The sequence below is a fragment of the Nannobrachium achirus genome, assembly GCF_963921795.1.
Source record: "Nannobrachium achirus genome assembly, chromosome: 3".
Taxonomy (NCBI): domain Eukaryota; kingdom Metazoa; phylum Chordata; class Actinopteri; order Myctophiformes; family Myctophidae; genus Nannobrachium; species Nannobrachium achirus.
Genome location: NC_137812.1, coordinates 56,980,958 through 57,000,460, shown reverse-complemented (window position 1 = coordinate 57,000,460; position 19,503 = coordinate 56,980,958). Strand labels below are relative to the sequence as shown.

The window sequence follows — 19,503 nt, the reverse complement described above, 5'->3', positions numbered from 1 at the left end:
GACTCTCAGAAGAAATATTTACCGGAGCCGATGACTTCATCCTTCTTCACCAATGACAAGATTTGTGTGTGTGTGTGTGTGTGTGTGTGTGTGTGTGTGTGTGTGTGTGTGTGTGTGTGTATGTGTGTGCGTGCGTGCGCGCGTGTGGGCGGGGGGCGACTATGTTACCAATACAATATTATATCTTTCCTCAGTAAATACCATGCACCAGTCCAGTCCTGTCATATTATTATTATTTTGACATGTCACTCTACGTAGCCTAATATCTCCCCCCTCAGTAACTTATTGACATTTTAGGTAATGGTAGCCCGCAATAATAACAAGTTTGTTTCCCTTTCTATAAAATAAATAAATAAATAACCCTACATCCTAATTTCAGTTTTAATGTTTTATCTACACTAAGGGAAAAATAAATAGGTCTACATTATATTTTGCGACATATTCAAGTGAAAATACGTCTGAAAAAAAGTGTTTCATGGGGCCCCAGGGGCCACACATTGTCAAGGTGCACCATTGCCCCGATCTGCACCAAACTATATAGGCACAGACACTGTTTAGGGGTCTGCCATGAGAATAGTCATGCTAGGGCCACATTGTCCAACCCAGCCTTTACTATATCACAGGGCCCCCCTGGGGCCATGTTGTGCAATCCGGACAGTTTACTCTGCCAGGGGCCCCTCAAGTCCACACAATGTATAATCCAGCTTACTGCTGCCAGGGGCCACATTTTGTTGAGGCGAAAACAATGTTCAGGGCTCTAGCATGAGAATAGTCATATACACTATCAGGCAAAATTGGAACTGGAACACTATAAAATCGGTGCTGATAAATTATCTTTGTAGCGTTCTCTCATTACCTTGGACCACAATGAAAACAAGTCTCCAGGACGTTTTAGTGTCTTTTAGCCTACATGTATTACTGTATTGCGTGCTGTTTACATTTCTGAATCTGACTAATAGTATTAAGTATTCAAGTATACTAAGTATTCAATCAATCAATCAATCAAATGCCGATTGGATACTATTATCTTTGTTCAGAGAGTTGGGAAGACCTGTTACTGAACAAACTCTGCTTAATGTGTGTCATTAATAAGCAATAAGCCTTCAGGAATGCACCTGTAGTTCTATTATGAAATGCAAGCATCATTTATTTTTTTCTGGTGAAGGAAACTTCACCAGAACAAATAAAACTAGAAATATGCAATGCAAGTGTGGTTGCCTTTGACCTTAATGGGGAGCCAATCAGGGAGGGGGAAAAGGGTGACATCACAATATCAAGGTATCGTGATGTCTGATTGGGTGAAGGGAAGAATAGACAATAACTATATGGGCAACCACACTAAACAGGATCTATTGTATATTGTGAATGATTGGATATTTGTATAGTGAACTATTTGTATTGAATATTACAATAACAATACTAATGTAATGTTACTCAACATGTCTCGACAGTCGACACTTAAGTAAAATTAATCAAACAAAACATTCTAAATGTACACCAATCCCTGCAGCTTAAATGCTGGTTTATTATAATGTACTTCAGTCATCGTCAACTCGTGGCTATGCTGAACAGTTTTAAAATAAATGAAAAGTGGTCTCAATTTATTCTGAATTACCTCAGAAAAAACTTAAGCATATAAAAAATGCCATAATGTTCACAGCTGATAAAGAGTGAAGCTATAGTGATTAGTGACATTGAATAAAAATGTATGACATGGCTACAAAAATATGGAGTCATGCCTACATCTCCCAATCAAGACAGGTGCACAGACACAGCATACAGGACAGCAAGACTGACCATTCACATGGCAGTAATCTTTCACTAACGACCCAACAGTGGAGGTGAAGCGGTTCAAGACACTACTCTGTTCAAAGAGACAGCGTGCAATATGACGCAACACAATTTCTTAATGAATACACAACATTGCGTCTGATAAAAAAAGGACTTGACTGTCTGACACAGTAAAAGTATCAAGATTTCATTCAATACAAAACAACAACTGTACTGTTTTATGATCAAAGAGCACCAGTTATTGACCAGGGGACAAATAGAAACTGTAACCATTTGTGAAAAGCCGCTATTCGTGTATGAATAATTGAATAAATGCATCCAATATTACAGCAATGCAATGATCTTTCCTCATACACATCAAAAGTAAAATAGATATCTGTGCATGTCACAGATGTCACATTAAACCAGAGGCACGGGGGTGGGCAGGCACAGATTGATTAGATAGTCGCATGTGTAAAGGACTGCAGTTATACTAACAGACCTTTTCAATAAACAAACAAACAAAACTGAACATTAGTCCCACCAACTGGCCAATAGCCAGAATACATGATTGTTGGAGTAGTTACCAATTCTGAATTTGGTCAACTCCATTATCATCTGAATTCTGTCAGGGAATATTCGAGGGGCAACAGCAGACTGATTGCCACATATAAAAGTACATACATAGCCTACTTTAGTTTTCAAGTAATTGTTGACAATAACACAGCAAACCGGGTGCAAGGAGTGTAAAATAATGCGATTATGTGCATTAATTCCTTTAAACCTTTTACTAAGCAATGTAAAATATATCGATTGTGGGTTTTATCACACACGCGCATGCTTTGAAACAATTTTATCGATTGTATCCTGAGAAACTGATGGATCTGGGGAGACAGGTAGGCCATCATGATTTTATGACATAGCCATGTTCTACAGGATTATTCAGCTCCCCTCTGAGTACCATGACATCCATGAAGTCACAAGATGATTTTGATCAGTTTCACTACTTGAGCTTGATAGTTATAGACCGTGCACTTGTTAAGAGCAACAACAGGGATATTTACTCTAAACCACAATTTAGATATCCCTGATGGTGTGAGTTCGCCCCTTTCAATAACCATGTCTATCCTTCTCACAGTCATGTGGATTTACCTGAATTGTGAACTGTGAAATAATAACAAAGTGATACACACATGGAATCAGTGTGTATAGTAACACAACAACACACACCACAGTGAAAGATTTAGCTTAAGTCGTCAAAAGGCCAGTCTCCATTAGAAATGTAAACTTGAGTTATTTCCAAACAACAAATAACACAAAAAACACCAACATATATCTAAAGCCTACACCTTGCAGATGAGGGAGGCTTGTGTCTTCTTTCAGGAGGAGCTGGCATCAAGGGGTGAAGTACATCTCTTTGGTCAACATCGACACAATGCATGGTATCTGCTTCTTGGCATCGAATCCTGGTGAGTTGGAGGCCGACTCGTACTCCACTGCCACCTTGTGGTTAACCCGTGTCATGATGTGCAGGAGCTCCAATTCATTGCCATATTTGCTGAGCATCTCACAGAGCGACTGGATGAACCAAGACCCACTCATTGTGTTCCTCCAGGAGTAGTAGCCTGTAGAAAGAGATATGTGACAGGACCACATTGATTTACTAGACCATTCTTTATCGGTTAAATAGAACAAATATTTCATGTTTTATGTACAAATATGTAAAAAAATCATTAATATTATCCATCTCATTACACTCAGGTTTATATGTCATTATACAACGACATACAATGTTCACACATAATGGGAAAGTAAATTATTTTTGCATACAAATAATGTATTTTAAAAGATAATCTGTATTTTGTTTTAGTCCCACAAATTATTATTATTTGATCATCAACATTCTTTTCAGAATTGATCCTGCCATTATTGATATATTAAACTATTTACTAATTCTAGGTTAGTTTTTGTTTCTATATTAAAGTATTGACTTATTCATGTTTGCATTGTTCTAAAAAGCTTCCTATAACAAGACTTCACTGTCAGACGGAGGTAGATCTCTCCAGCCTTGACAAACTGCTAAGTAGAGAAGGTTTCCAATCCCTGTACGTCTTAAATTCTTTCACAATATGAAGGCTATAGCACTAAATTAGCATATTACAGAGACAATTTCACCTTCTGTAGACCTAAAGTGCTAAATGTAAGAACTTCAATGACTACCGTTATGTTATGTAAACCTCCACTCTAATGAACCTACATTTAGCCTTGTGAAATGAACAATGAAATAAGGTCACTGCACACTAGACAGAGGACATGACAAACAGCAACTATGGTAGTTAGGTAACGTTAGACGAGAGGGATCAGAGTGTGCAAGAATAAGGTTACAAGGGTTGGAACTCAAACCATAATGCCGTGCTGCTGCACTTAAAGATCAAAGTATCAATATGGGATTCCATTCCAAAAGAAGAAGAAAAAGAATCTCCATTGAAAATCTGTCTGGGGTAGGGCTGTCACAATTATTTTGCATAATCGTCATAATCGTTTCCATGTTGAGAAATGTTAATATAGTTACAAACACTTTCAAAAAGTGGTGGAAATAGCAGATCTACAAGCTCTTTTTTTAAGTATAAAGTTGTCAAATATGGCAGTCATTTCTTTGTATATTTAAGTTATGTGTCATGATTGCCATGTGCAATTTCAAAGCCTAAAAGCCAAACAGAAATGTAATTGTCAAAGACAAATACACAATTAAATGATGTGTTTAAGTTAATCGCAATTATTTGAGTGACAATTAATCATCATGTAAAATGTCATCATCATGACAGCCCTAGTCTGGTGAGATTAATAATAATAAAAAAGGAATAAAATAACCTAGGCCTACACACAGGTATTGTCACGACCACTGTCCATGGTGCTGATCCTGTTCGGTGCAACAACACATTCTCACCCCCTGCCTCAACATTCTGCTGTGTGAGAAGGCAGTGTAATCGACTCTCTGCCAATGATCCGGTCTGTTTTAGGGACCATCCATGTGGGGATTGAGTATCCCCACAGTAATATCCTACTGTTTATTTAACCAGTTGAAACTCCTGAGAGTGTAAAAATGTAACCTAAAGGACCTGTGAGGGAGGGTCCTTTTGGTTACATTTGTGCACTCACGTTTGAGTTTCAAGTGGTTAAATTAACACTGATGATTTTACTGTGCAGTACAAGTATCTCGATTTGCACCACATTATTATTTTATGGTGGTGGTGACATGGATACTGCATTTTTATGCATGTCATCAGGTTACCTAACCATACACGGTTATTTTTCTGTGCAATTAACACATGGATCGCAAAGCGTTGCAGGGAACGACATAAGTCGAAAAACAATGTTGGCGATAAATGTGACCTGAAAATAGCGGTTTTGGACTGGTGTTTATGTCATAGACACAAATATTATGCTGTGTTTATTTATTTTTAAACAAGGTTGATGTTTCAATGTGTAGGAATGAGACATCAACTATACGAACAGTTTGATGCAAAATGCTTGACAACGCATTTTCGGATTGTTTATTCATCACGCTCCCATAGTGTGAAGACCTTTACCATTAAAACCACCCAAGCCTAAAGACAACAAGTCCATACCTGGGACTGTGGAGTAGCCATAGAGGAAGTCTGCTTCCACTGGGATCTTGGTCGTGTCATCTGGTCCACTATCTGTCTCAATGCCTGGGTCTAGCTCTGTGCCCCGGCAAGCCTACAAAACAACACGCAAAGACACAAAACATGATGTAGGTCTTGGTCTACCCTTTGCATTGGTGGCATCACTACTATGAAGAAGATCATGGACCATTGGTTCTCAAAGTGGGGTCCTTGAGGGAGTTCCAGGTGGTCCCCCAGCTAAATGATTTAGGAAGAGTTAGGAACCAAATGGACCCTTATTGGTTTGTAACTCTGAGTGTACAAATGGAACCAAATGGACCCATATTTGTACACCCTCAGAGTTAAATTAACATTGATTTTATAATATAAATTGGGGACTCAGAGATGCCATTAGATGGGGGTTTGTAGCCTAATCCATGTCATACTGGTGGTTCTTGAAATTAAAATGGTTGAGAATCACTGCTAGAGCTGTAAAGATCTTCTCTCATGGGGGTCCCTGGCTTATCTTTTCAAATGGGGGCCAATAAGTGTCACTTTGGGGGTCCTTGAAATGAAAAAGTTTGAGAACCACTGTCATAGACCAATAGATTGACCAATAATTAAACATTCTCTCAAATGCAAATTTGAAGAAAGGAGACAACGGTTTGCATTACCTGGATGAAGAACATTTTGGGCTTCCCCACCAGCGATTTGCAGCGGTCTCCTCTGAACAGCGATGTGAGGCTCCTCAGCTCTACTGGGCCGTCGGTACCGTAGAGCACGCCTTCATCTCCATGACTCAACATAACGCACACAAATGATGCTGAATCACTGTGATCTGCCCTTGAAACTGACGAAGAGAGAACATTAGTGTTTTTAATTTATTGTATTATTATAATTCTTTGACTGTGTTTTATGCAAAGTATAAATGGATGAGAAACAAAGTGCTTGCAGGGTCGTTATCAATGCACTGAGGAACATGCTGCCACGTTGGCAGACATGTTGGCAGGAGAGATTTAAAAGTTATCCCAATCAGTCCTCATTTATGTATGATGGTACAGAGTTTAAATTACACAATACACTACTTTTTTGTTATCTCTCTATCAACATGTAAGTCCCTTACAACTACTCTGCTACCACTCTGCAAACATTATGTGGCAAGTCACTATTGTGACTATTGTAAGACTGCATTTAGACTGTCTGCCGTTGATTCTCTGTACAAAGGATATTCTTTTTTGTTTCAAATGGAAAGATCAGTCGTCACATGCTATTGATCTTTGGTACCAACAAACTTACATTGTACAGCAATGCAAAGACGGATTCTGTCCACGAATGTAACTTCAGAGTAAAGTTGAGAATGTGGTGTCAGTAGGCACTAGAAATCTACAAGACAAATAATAACCACTTTATTTGTACTTACAGGTAGTCAAAACGTGTTTGATCTGGTCAACAGACTGGTCAGTGTAAACCTTCACACTATAACCCAGTTTCCCAAACACTTTCATGACGTTGGCTGCATCCACATCCGTCCCATTCCGCTGATTCATACCTACAACGGCAGGGGAACACTGGTTTGTTTCTTGGGAGATCATTTCTCAGTTCATTGTTATGTGAGAGCCTTATGTGTACTAAGGAGCTGTCTTGCGTGAAGGTCTTCACCTTCAGTAGACCTAAAGTGGCTAAATCTAAGAAGTTCAAAGACTACGGTTATGTAATGTCAACTTCCTCTCTACTAAACCTACATTTAGCCTTGTGAAAGGAACACTGAACAATGAAATAAGTTAGAATACCTTTGCCTACACAGGTATTAACACAGTCACTGTCCATGGTGCTGATCCTGCCTGGTGCAACAACACATTCTCACCCCCTCCCACAACATTCTGCTGTATAAGAATGCAGTGTAATCAACTATTATGGTCCTGTGTGTTGTTGGGACCATCCATACAAACTAAATAACTGTCTGGGCTCAACTTCAGATTACAGAGTCTTGTATTGAACTCAATGGACTTTTGGGGTTGCAGAAACGTTGACAGAAAAAATATTTACTCTACGTGAAATAAAGGTTTACAGAAAAAAGGCGGACAAGAACAATAGTCTGGTTGCCTATAGCAACCACACTAATTATTACGTCCTTATCCCCTTCATGCCCATATATGGAGGTCGCTTCTCGCCCTTAGGGCGTCTTAAGGACATTGATAGTCCTCCTCAATGTGCCTACAGCACCAAGCACCAGCCAATGTGTAGAAAGTGTCTGGAAATATGGAAATGAGAGAAAGTGTGGATCTCGGGTCAGAGCGATCTGTAGATCAGGTCTGGATGACCTGATAAAAAGCAGAACACCACTAGACTGTTATTCCTCAAAATGTGTATTGCAAGATGTTCCGGTGGATTAACACATACAGAACAAGTCAGATTCTAACCAACCACAGTACTAGACCACATAACATTTACGGAATCGGTTTGTGTCACACAAAATGTGTCCAATTTGTGACGCATAGCAGTAAATGGAACAACTTGCCATGTTCCCTAAATGCATAGGCCAGAGCCATCCAAGTATATTTGATAGTAAACATTTATTTTGTTAAATATGCAGGCTACTGGCTTCATGGTGAATCCAGAATGTAGATCCAACTGCAGAAGCTGATTGTAAAGACATCCACCGAGTTCAACTCAGCAAAGATGATCTAGCTAAAACGGTTACCTGTCCTCCTATCAAAGTTCTTATTGTTGATGATGACACACTGGCCAATGCTGGGGTGTTGGAGGCTATATCTGAAGCTGTTAGACTTGGGCTTGGAATCCACTTCCGTTGCAGCAGGGTTAGACGAAGCAGGCCCTGTTGATCTGAAGGAAAACACATCACTACTACCATGCCTTAATCAAGAGTTCAACAGTGATTCTCAACATGGGGTCTGCAGTGGGGACCCCCAGTGGTCCTCACCATGATTACATGTAAAAGTAAATATAACTTGAGAACAAACAAAAAAAAGATTGCTCTTTTTAATTAAGTTTCACAGCCATCCACGGTATGTATTCTGTGCCAAATTACAGACCAGATCAGAGTCAGACCAAATCATGTCTAACACTATAAGTGTTCACAGATTGTATAGTAAAAAATCGTATCAAATGGGGGTCTGTGGACTGTGGAATATAATGGGTCCTTGAAATTAAAAGGTTTGAGAATCTCTGCTCTAAACAGAGGACAGACTCGTTTTAGACTAGACTAGAGGGATCAGAGAGTGGGTTGGATAATGGATTGATTGATTGATTGAAGAATGTATTAGAGGTTTGCAATAGAAAAAAGTACAGTTCATGACAGCACAAATCACTGGTACAAGGTCAACTAAAAGGAGATCCTAGAAAGCTTTCGGCTTATTTCCACAGGAACCACACGTTATGTATCACTTTATGTATCTCATATAAGAACGTCCATGGTTATGGAACTCAAACCATAACCATAATTCCGTGCTTATGCTGCATTTAAGATGTATCAATATGGAATTCCATTCCATTCCACTAATTAAAAAAAGAAAAACAAATCTTCATTGAAAATCTGTCTGGGGACAGATTTGGGGGATATTAATGTAGCCTATTATGCTAACGTAGCATAGCAGCATGCACTATTTAGTGTTACAATGTGGGTTTGAAATTGGGAAACGAAGGCAAGAGAATAATAATACACCTTATCTTGGTCTCGCAGGCGTTAGATAATGCGTAGTTAACAGATCTACAAGCCCACAACACGTCGCGTCCACAACGCTTTGTGAGCTTGTAGATCTTCTATTTTCTCGTAACTACTAAATCTAGCGGCGTACGCAGGGGCATAACAAAGGTCTTTAACTTACTCTTGTCCATCGCCCCGCCTTGCATCTGCGTGGTCTTCTCCAGGTTTGCAGCCGTTTGACATGATTGTATTAACTTAAGCCAAATGAAACGTTTGCGTTAAATAAATTAAGTTAGACGTCGCGCACTGTGTTCCTCTGGCAACTCTTTTGTCTGTGGTGTCTGTCTGTCTGTGGTCGCATCCGTACACATGATCCACACAGGAGTAAACACGTGATGACGTCACCGCCAAGGAACAGGCGGGGTTACGACAAAAAAGGAGCGCTTGTTCTGTCATTTGAGAGACTCACTGACCACACTTATGGAAGGGTCAGTGGTGGAAAAAGTACTCAAATGAGATAAGATCGGTAGAATGAGTTTGACAAAATACACAGTATACAACAAATATTTTTTGGGACAATGAATTGCAAAAACTATGCAGTGCTGTGACAGTGAAGAAAGGGAACTTGGAAAGAAACCCTTCTGACAAACCACAAATCCCTATGTAGCCTACCATGCATGGAACTGAATGGAGCTCTGTCATCATTAATTTAAGTGTTTGTCTCAACAGCAAGAACTGCACAGTGATGGTGAAGAAAGAGAACTTGCGGACAAACCACACATCATTTGACGAGACATTTCCAGACAGAGAACTGAGAAAAATAAATAAGCTAAGGAACTGAAATGTCAACCATTTTGCCATATGATTTATGAGTCATTCCACGAAACCGGTACGATTTGGACATTTTTTTCGGGAAAATTTGATCGAAATGAATTACTTTTCTGAATAGCCCACACCATTAAGGACATATTTAACATGCAGAAAAACATATTTTCCCATCTCAGGCATTAAATTAATATTGTTATGGAATAATCCATTTAACAGGGTTGACATTGATAACGGGGTTGAGTGGAACGGGGTTGAGATTTTTTACTCAAGATGGCAATTACTCTACCTGTGGTGATTAAGAGGAGACCACATGGCATGCATGACATTAGGAAATCAGATACACTGTTGAAATAAAAAGATAGTTTTCACAAATGATTGTTTTCTATCTTTATTTCATGTAACGGGTTGAGTTGTTAAGCTTTACGACCACACTATGAAAGTACAAATGACTATATAGGTGTAAAAAGTTGGGAAATGTCCTCTTTCTGCAGCATCTTGCTCAGAAGACTTGTAGAATGCTAACCTCGCCTCACCAGGCTTTCCCCTGAGAGAAAGCCTGGTCTTCGTTTACTAAACGGGCCGTTTGATCCGGTCGGGAGCGGAAGACTTCCTACGTTTTTCTGTAGTCCAAAACGGACTACACTTTGGCCGGAAACAACGACCGGAAACAGTTTTAACCCGTACTTGCGCATGCGCTAACTACTTGCGCATGCGCTAAACTGGGTTGAAACTGTTTCCGGTCGTTGTTTCCGGCCAAAGTGTAGTCCGTTTTGGACTACAGAAAAACGTAGGAGCCTTTCCGCTCCCGACCGGATCAAAAGCCCGAAATTGGAAGCCAGCCCAGGCTAGTAGAATGCCATTGCATGTTGTTGATGTCACTAAAGGAGCAGTTCATACTTTTTACAGAGAGGAGAATGACTTTGTAACGGGGTTGAGTTGAGTGTGATTTGGGGACAGAGCTATATAATGTGATTTTAATGATAAATCATCAATCTATTAAAATACTAAACATGACCAGCAATAGAGTACATTTCTGGTTTTATGTGAATAGCATAATTTATGGATTATTTTACATTTTTAGTAGTCATATCTCAAGTCCACTTTCCTTAGCAGCCATCCGGGACATGAGAAAATGGACAAAATAGGTGGTGTCTACTAAAAAAAGGGAAGATAATTTCTGGAATTAAGATAAAATGTATGTAAGTTTTACACAATATTAAAGGGAACATTTCAATTAATGACAAAAAGCTTTTAAAAATCAATTTTGGTGACCAAATAGATAAAATACAGCTAAAAGGATTAGAGGGACCTCAAATCGTACCGGTTTCGTGGAATGACTCTTATTTATTTTTGATTTTTTGTAAAATGATTGGACAGTTAGCCTACTTTGTCTGTGACAAAAATAAAATATTGATCAAAATGTCCATCACAAGCTGACATGGTGATGACCCCTGTTTACTTAAAGGAGTAGTTCACCACCAAAATGATTTTTTTTCTATTGATTACTCACGCCATGGAGAGTTCTATAGTATTTTTTGTATTTGTCGCATTCCTGAGACAAAAAAAAAACATTATAGTATTTACCCCCATTGAATCTGGATGGGGACCCAAATGCATTCGGGTCCCCATCCAGAATCAATGGGGGTAAATGTATTGTAATACATTTTTTGTCTTAGGAATGGGACAAGAACCAAAAAATATTATTGAACTCAACTCTCCATGGCACGAGTAATCAATAGAAAAAAAGTCATTTTGGGGGTGATCTACTCCTTTAACTTACTGTAAAAGTATCAATAGGTAATTGTAGACATACCGTACTCAGTTACAAGTAAGAGTCCAGAATTCAACATTTATTTGAGTAAAAGTACAAAAGTAGGCTATTGGTATCAAAATGTACTTTAAAGTACCAAACGTAAAAAAAATACTCATTGAGAAGTGACGTCACATGAACACTGACCAATTTCTTAAAAAAAAAAAAAAAAAAAAAAGGATTCACCAGCACCACCTTGTGGCAGCATCTGGCATTGCATTAACTGACCGTATTGGCATAGGGTTACGGTTAGGTTAGGGTTATTGTCTCCACCAGCCTAAGGCATTGGGGAGAGTATGTTTTCCCCTTCGTCCGTCCGTGTGTCCGTCCGTCCGTGTGTGTGTCCTCGCAGTTTGTGTGCAGCTAATCTCAGTCGCCGTTGGCCCGGTCGCTGCCAAAGTGAGCACACACATTCCCTGGATGCCAATCTAGAACCTCTGCCCTAAATTTTTCAAATGGGCTTTTTCTAGCGCCACCTAGTGGCCGATGTTCGCAAGACACATTTCTGTGCACTACTCTTACAGATTTGTCCAAAAATCCTACAAATCGGTAGGCAGTATCTCGACAGTCATGTGATCGACATGGATCTGTCCAATTTTTCATATTCCATCCTGATTAGCTAAGATTGGCTTCCAAAGTTTGTAGGATTGAGCCGTTTTGATCAAAATGCCTCAAAAGTGCAATTATCATGAAATCGCGCACACACGTTCCCACTAGGTCGAAGAAGAAATGCTACTTCAAATTTTTGAAATCAGCCTCATGGTGGCGCTATAACAGGCCCATTTGTGGTTTTACCTATAACTCCACCGATCAGTTTCAAACTTTGTAAGCGCACTCCCTAGAGGCTAAGGATAAACCTTTGCCCTGCATTTTTCACATCAGCCTTTTATAGCGCCACCTTTGGACTTATGTAAAACACATTTTTGGATATTACTCCTTGAGATTTTATCCAAAAATCACGCAAATCGGTACACAGTATCTCTATAGTCATGTGATCAAGTCGGATCTGTCTGATATTTCATATTCCATCCTGATTGGCTAATATCAGCTTCCAAAGTTTGCAGGTTTACTCCGTTTTTGAACAAAATGCCTCAAATCATCAACGCAGCTTGCGATTACCGTGAAATTTGCCACACATATTCCCACTAGGTCAAGGAACAAATGCTACCTTTTTCACATTGGGCTGTTATAGTGCCACCAGCAGGTAGACTTTAGCAAAACACATTTCTGGAACACAATGCTTCAAATCATGCATGCAGTGTCCGATTGCCATGAAAGATCTAAGGTGACGAACATATGCCACCCTTTTTACTTTGGCCTATTATACAGTAGCACCACCAGGACGCACACCCTGGTGGAGACCTGTGCTCGGAAGAGCACTGCTTCTAGTTGGAATTGGCATATAAATATAATTTGTAGTGCCCACAAAATCAGAAATAAATACTAGAAGCAGTGCTCTTCCGAGCACAGGTCTCCACCAGGCCGTGCGTCCTGGTGGTGCTACTGTATAATAGGCCAATGTAAAAAGGGTGGCATATGTTCTTCACCTTAGATCTTTCATGGCAATCTGATGCTGCATGCATGATTTGAAGCATTGTGTTCCAAAAATGAGTTTTGCTAAAGTCTACCTGCTGGTGGCGCTATAACAGGCCAATGTGAAAAAGGTAGCATTTGTTCCTTGACCTAGTGGGAATATGTGTGGCAAATTTCACGGTAATCGCAAGCTGCGTTGATGATTTGAGGCATTTTGTTCAAAAACGGAGCAATCCTGCAAGCTTTGGAAGCCAATATTAGCCAATCAGGATGGAATATGAAATACAGACGGATCGGACTTGATCACATGACTATAGAGATACTGTTTACCGATTTGCGTGATCTTTGGATAAAATCTCAAGGAGTAATATCCAAAAATGTGTTTTACATAAGTCGGCCCAAAGGTGGCGCTATAAAAGGCTGATGTGAAAAATGCAGGGCAAAGGTTTATCCTTAGCCTCTAGGGAATGCGCTTACAAAGTTTGAAACTGATCGATGGAGTTATAGGTAAAACCACAAATCGGCCTGTTATAGCGCCACCATGAGGCTGATTTAAAAAATGTTAAGTGGCATTTCTTCTTCGACCTAGTGGGAACATTTGTGCGCGATTTCATGATAATTGCACTTTGCGTTTGGGATTTGAGGCATTTTGTTCCAAACGGCTCAATCCTACAAACTTTGGAAGCCAATCTTAGCCAATCAGGATGGAATATGAAAAATCGGACAGATCCGTGTCGATCACATGACTGTCGAGATACTGCCTACCGATTTGTAGGATTTTTGGACAAAATCTGTAAGAGTAGTGCACAGAAATGTGTCTTGCGAACATCGGCCACTAGGTGGCGCTAGAAAAAGCCCATTTGAAAAATTTAGGGCAGAGGTTCTAGATTGGCATTCAGGGAATGTGTGTGCTCACTTTGGCAGCGACCGGGCCAACGGCGACTGAGATTAGCTGCACACAAACTGCGAGGACGCACAGACGGACGCACGGACACACGGACACACGGACGGACGGACACGCGGACGGACGGAGGGGAAAACATACTCTCCCCCATGCCTTCGGCTGGTGGAGACAACCAGGTGCACACTGTTTCGGTTTAATACCTTAATCACGCCTGTTGAACAGGTTACATCGAAAAGTGTCATGGTTGCATCCAACACCAAATTAGGGCAGCGCGACTTGGCGGCTTCTCTGATTGTGATTGGTCAACCCAAACCTGTCGGCCACGCTGATTGGTCAACCGCTGTGCCGCAGGACGATAATAAATAGCAGCGCGCAGTTCAACCTTCAGTGTTCGCTGAACCTTCTGGCAAAGTGCAACGCTCGACACCTGCTCCTCGAATCAGTGGTCCGTTTAACTCTTGAACTTGAACTTCACTGAGAACACCACGACACCACATCTACAGCCAGCCTTCCTTGTTACAGCCTGCTTTTTGGTTCAGTACTTCAGTTAACAACAGACTGAACAGTTAACTAGAACGGCAGTAGTTTGGAACTTTGGACGTCGACGGACCAGTGCCATCAGCATCACCATGGGACAATTTGATTGATTGATTGATTGAAGACTTTATTAGAAGTTTGCATAGGAAAAGGTACAGTTTCATGACGGTACAGTTCACTGGTACAAGGTCTACTAAAAGGAGATCCATGAAAAGACTAAGCTTATTTCCACAGGAAACCATGCAACGGCTGACCAAAGCCCGCCTGTCTCCTGACACCCAGACCACCGTCTCAAAACTGGTACCCTTTGTTCAGATGGACTTCAAGAACAGTGTTCTGCCAGCGGCCCAACACAACCCACAGTGGTGGCATCCCATCGGTTCCTCAACAGAGACCACGAAGCCGGGACCGTTGGTTCAGGTGTTGCAGGTGGAATGGGTGGAATCCTCCCCTGCTGGCGCCCACACACTGCAGGAGTCGGACGAGGGTTACAGCTCCCTGGAGAGACGGAGAGAATCCTCCCAGTCCCAGCCAAAGACCCCCAGATTCCCCACCCCTGCAGTCTGTGAGTATGTGCTGTCTCTCAACTGCAAAGAGACGATGAACATTATGTACATCGCAAAGGAACTGTACAGTGCACGCACACACTGAACTGGAGAGGAGCTTCTCGTCAACAGAATGTAAAAAGTTTGTTTGAAATCTGTTTTTTCATTATTATTATTTTTGTAAATAGTTTGAATATCATTGCATCATTGTTATTGTTATTGCTGTATTTTTTGGTATGGTGGGTAATTGTGAACATTTGTTAGAATATACATATTTTTGCAATTATTATTACCCTTATTGTTATTGTAGTTTTTGGTGGATGGGTAATTGTGTACATTTGTAAATAGTTAGAAGTAGATATTATTGTAGGCCTATTATTGTTATCGCTATTACTTGTTGTTGTTCTTTTGGTAATAATTGTGTAAATGTATCCTGTTGATAATTTCAGTTGTGTCTTCCTGCAGTCTACATTTTATCACATACATTAGGTAGCAAACTTACCAAGGTTATACTAAGAGTTGATTGATTTATCAGTGGCAATTATTTTGAGTCGACAAGTGTTGCTTTGATTTCCTTTTTAACCAGATCGCTGATATGACTGAACTTTGCTTTCCTTAACCTTTCTTTTTTTTTTTTTTGCTCAAAATAACTCACTTTATGAATCTTTTATTATAGTCCTTGTCAGTTCAAACTTTGGCAGTGCTAAGCAAGGGTCAAAACTGATGATTGGTGGAACAATGTTATTTAGGAGTATGCAACCATTTTGAGACATGATCTAGGCTACTCATGGTTATGATTGTGTCTTTTCAAGAAAGCACTTTCATTATCAGTAAATGACATTTGAAGAACAGCAATTATATACAAATATTAAGCTTTTAATTAACATCAACATGTACAGTAAAACTGTACATTTACGTACTGTTACAATAGTGGTAAATGACTACACATGGGGTGGGGGTATGATTTATATTTTATTTAATATTTAAACATTTAAGGTTTAAAATTAGGAATGGTTTTGATGTGGTTATGGCAAAGATTAAGGTGCCGAAAGTCAGCAACCAATGGTTGCGTTCAGAATTGCAATCACACATACAGGATAAATATTCAGGCATAGTAACATGATGGTAGAATGTGGTTAGCTATATAGAAGTATTGACAATAAAGTGTAAACGCCATACAGATGTGGGAACAAATAAAGCTTCAATAGCTAACATTATTCAAAGATGACAACTTTCAATATATCTCACTGTCTATGATGAAAATGATATAGGTAATACAATGAGCCTTCATGTTACAAGAACACCCATATATAGTGTTGTTTGGATATTGCCTGGAATATCAATTTGAGTTCAAACAAAGAACTTAGGCCTGTTGTCAGGGGAAGTGAGTTGCATGCTAGGGAACAGCTTGGGTTTTAGAGAAATGTATACCCATCCTAAAATGAATACACATAAGACAAAACAAAATCTATCTATCATTCATTAATGCAGGGGACTTCAACAGGGGGCCCGGGACCCCTAGGGGGGTCCTCAGAGTTACTACAGGGGGTCTTCCAAATCTTCCAATCCTTTTTATATTAACAACTTGAACCCTAGTGTCCATATTCGGAGAACTGTAGCCAAAAATAGCACATCTACAAGCTTGTAGATCGGATATTTTCGGCAAAGAGGTTTGGTGTAGAAGGGAAAAAGAGCAGACTAAGTACACAGTAAAAGTTCGAGTTTATTAGGTAATGATGGGTCAAGTGGTTAAATATCTGAAAACACAAATTGACATGAATCCAAAATACACTGATGATTGTGCTGTCAAACTATGAAACTATATGGAATCTATGAAAAGGTTGTGGGGTTCCCTCCCTGCTTAATCTCTCTCTTAACTAAGGGTCCTTGGCCTGAAGGCGTTGAAGACCCCTGCATTAATGCATAAAGACTTTGATGTCACTGCTCAGCCTAATCAGTAACCGGGAAGACAGTAACATTCGCCATCTCCATCCTGCAGAAGTTGAAAATGAGGGCCTGGTCCTGGCTGCTGTCAGGGAATTGGCACAGCAGATTCAGAAGGTGATCCTAGCCTTGGGTGACTAACTACATGCATTACATCTGCATTGGAGGAAATGATATCCACAAGGCGATGCAGAAACTTGAAGACATGGCTCCCCACATTATTGTAGTAGCTGATATGTTTAGCAGGAAAATCATCTCTCCTAAGTGAATGAAGATGTTTGTTTTGGATGAAGCCAATGAGATATTGAGTCTGGGTTTAGAGAATCAGATCGCTGACATTAAGAAATTGCCACGAGACATTCAAGTGGTACTGATGTCAGCCACAATGCCTGTTGAGGTGCGGGAGGTGACCAAGAAAGTCATAAGAGAGCCGATTAGGATCCTTGTCAAGAAGTTCATTTATTTGTTTGTCCCCGAAGGGCGATTTGGTATACATCAAAATATACATCAAAGAAGACATAAAACACATAGAACAATAAAATCATGATAGCAGTTCAAGGTATCAATCAGTGAGTTAATGAGTTAATTCATAAGTAGTATTGAAGTAGCAAGTGGCATATTTTCATAATAATTACAAGTTGTAGTAAAATCGCACAAGGAGGCAACAGATTACCTCCTCCTCTCATCAGCATTTAAAGCCTGTATAGAAGCAGGCACAAAGTTGCCTGGCTCCAGCCAATAGACCCGCCCACTCTCTGAGTGGACTGCTTCTCTTGTCTGGTTTTGCCATATGACGCGCCTCTTTCGGTATCTTGGCAAACCAACCAATGAAATCAATGCAAGACAGAGGAGGGGTGGGTCTAACTTTTGAAAATCAACAGAAACAGTGGAGGGAGGGGTGGCTCACTAGAGCTCTTAACACCTTGACGTCCGAAATAGAATGGTGGTTGGTAGATTAGCCGTGACATTTCTATTATTGTATTGTGATCTGAGACATAATATTATGTTTATAAACATGACCCCGCAGCCCCTCCATCTTGAACAGCGCCGCTGTTTTTTCTTTTTTTTTTTCCCCCAGGCCAGTAACTCACCATGATTTTCTCGATTTCCGTTGGGATAGAATGGGGGTTTTGGCCGATCGTCGATGTCCCCGTGCGTTTCGCGTGCGCGATCCTTTCACGTAAATGTCCCCGCAAATAGTCCATGTGTGACTGAAGAACAGAACTGAAAAGTTTCGCTAGCATAGCCCCAAGCATGGCTGCTGTAGGAGCTCGAGTGTGCAGACAGCAAACGGATGGCTGGGAGTAGCCTTGGAGAAGGAGAGGCGCTGACGTCACCTCTGCTTCATGCACGGTCTGCATGAGCTATCAGTGCACGAGTGGTGACTAGGGAAGGTTAGACGATCGCCGATTTTCGGATCAAAAGCTTTTATTCCGGTTTTAAAGACAAAGTCCGGGAATGTACGGCGTGGCTGAGAGTCCCTGGGGGGATGTGCGATATAGTACGGTTTTAACATTAAGGGGCTCCCCGTGGCTTAGAAGGTGTTAATTGTTCCCTTTGAACTTCAAAGGGGTTCTGAACTGCAGTAATTGATTGAGCCATACAAGTGTCAATAGCTCGTTAGTGCTTCTCTCTAATCAATGAAACATCAAAGACAACAACTTGTTTGATGCCTGTCATACAGGGGAGGGGGGAATGTTTTGTGTACACAAGTCAAACACAACCCCTCCCACCAGATCTCTTGTGATTGGGAATTTCAAATTTTAAATCCCCTCCCCTTTGAAATTAAATAGAATAGGGACAACTTCAGACTCAAGCTCCAGCGCAGAGTCTGAAATCAGGCTAGGCACAAAGGGCAACTTATGCCTGTTTGTTGTGGCCCTTAGAACTTTCAGGCAAAGGCCAGAAGGAAGCAGCTTGTACTCACAGCTGAGAGGATGAGAGCTGTCCATATGAATGGACTTTGCTTTCTTAAGCACCTATTTTTGAAAGACGTGATCCAGGCTACTGAAGTTTACTCCGGCTATCTTTGAAGCTGTTCTCACAATTCTCCTAAAGTGGTTCTTGTCCTTTATGTTCAGATTTCCATGCCAACATATGATGGAGAAGGAGATTACTGACTCAATAATAGCACTATAAAACAATTTCATTAAGGATTTGTCAACCTGACATTTGACAAGGGGGGGGGGGGGTCTCCTAAAATCAACACAGATCTCCTGTTTTTGAGATATTCAGTTGTAGGAAGGCATCCTCACACCAAGAAAGAAAATCCTCAAGTACTTGCAGGCAATGACCATCTTCATCATCATCAAACAGGCTGACTACAATAGAATCATCAGCGT

General features: G+C 40.4%; 1 protein-coding gene across 1 annotated transcript; it reads right to left on the bottom strand.

The window, feature by feature from the left end:
- Window positions 1-1,573: 1,573 nt before the first annotated feature.
- casp3a (caspase 3, apoptosis-related cysteine peptidase a) lies at window positions 1,574-9,384 on the bottom strand. The gene is made up of 6 exons (XM_080722856.1): window positions 9,242-9,384; window positions 8,098-8,240; window positions 6,817-6,945; window positions 6,071-6,246; window positions 5,400-5,511; window positions 1,574-3,395 (listed from the first exon to the last, which is right to left on the bottom strand). Exons 1-6 carry the CDS (start codon window positions 9,301-9,303, stop codon window positions 3,166-3,168), a joined length of 852 nt encoding a protein of 283 aa, XP_080578982.1. The 5' UTR covers window positions 9,304-9,384; the 3' UTR covers window positions 1,574-3,165.
- Between the last annotated feature and the right edge of the window lie 10,119 nt (window positions 9,385-19,503).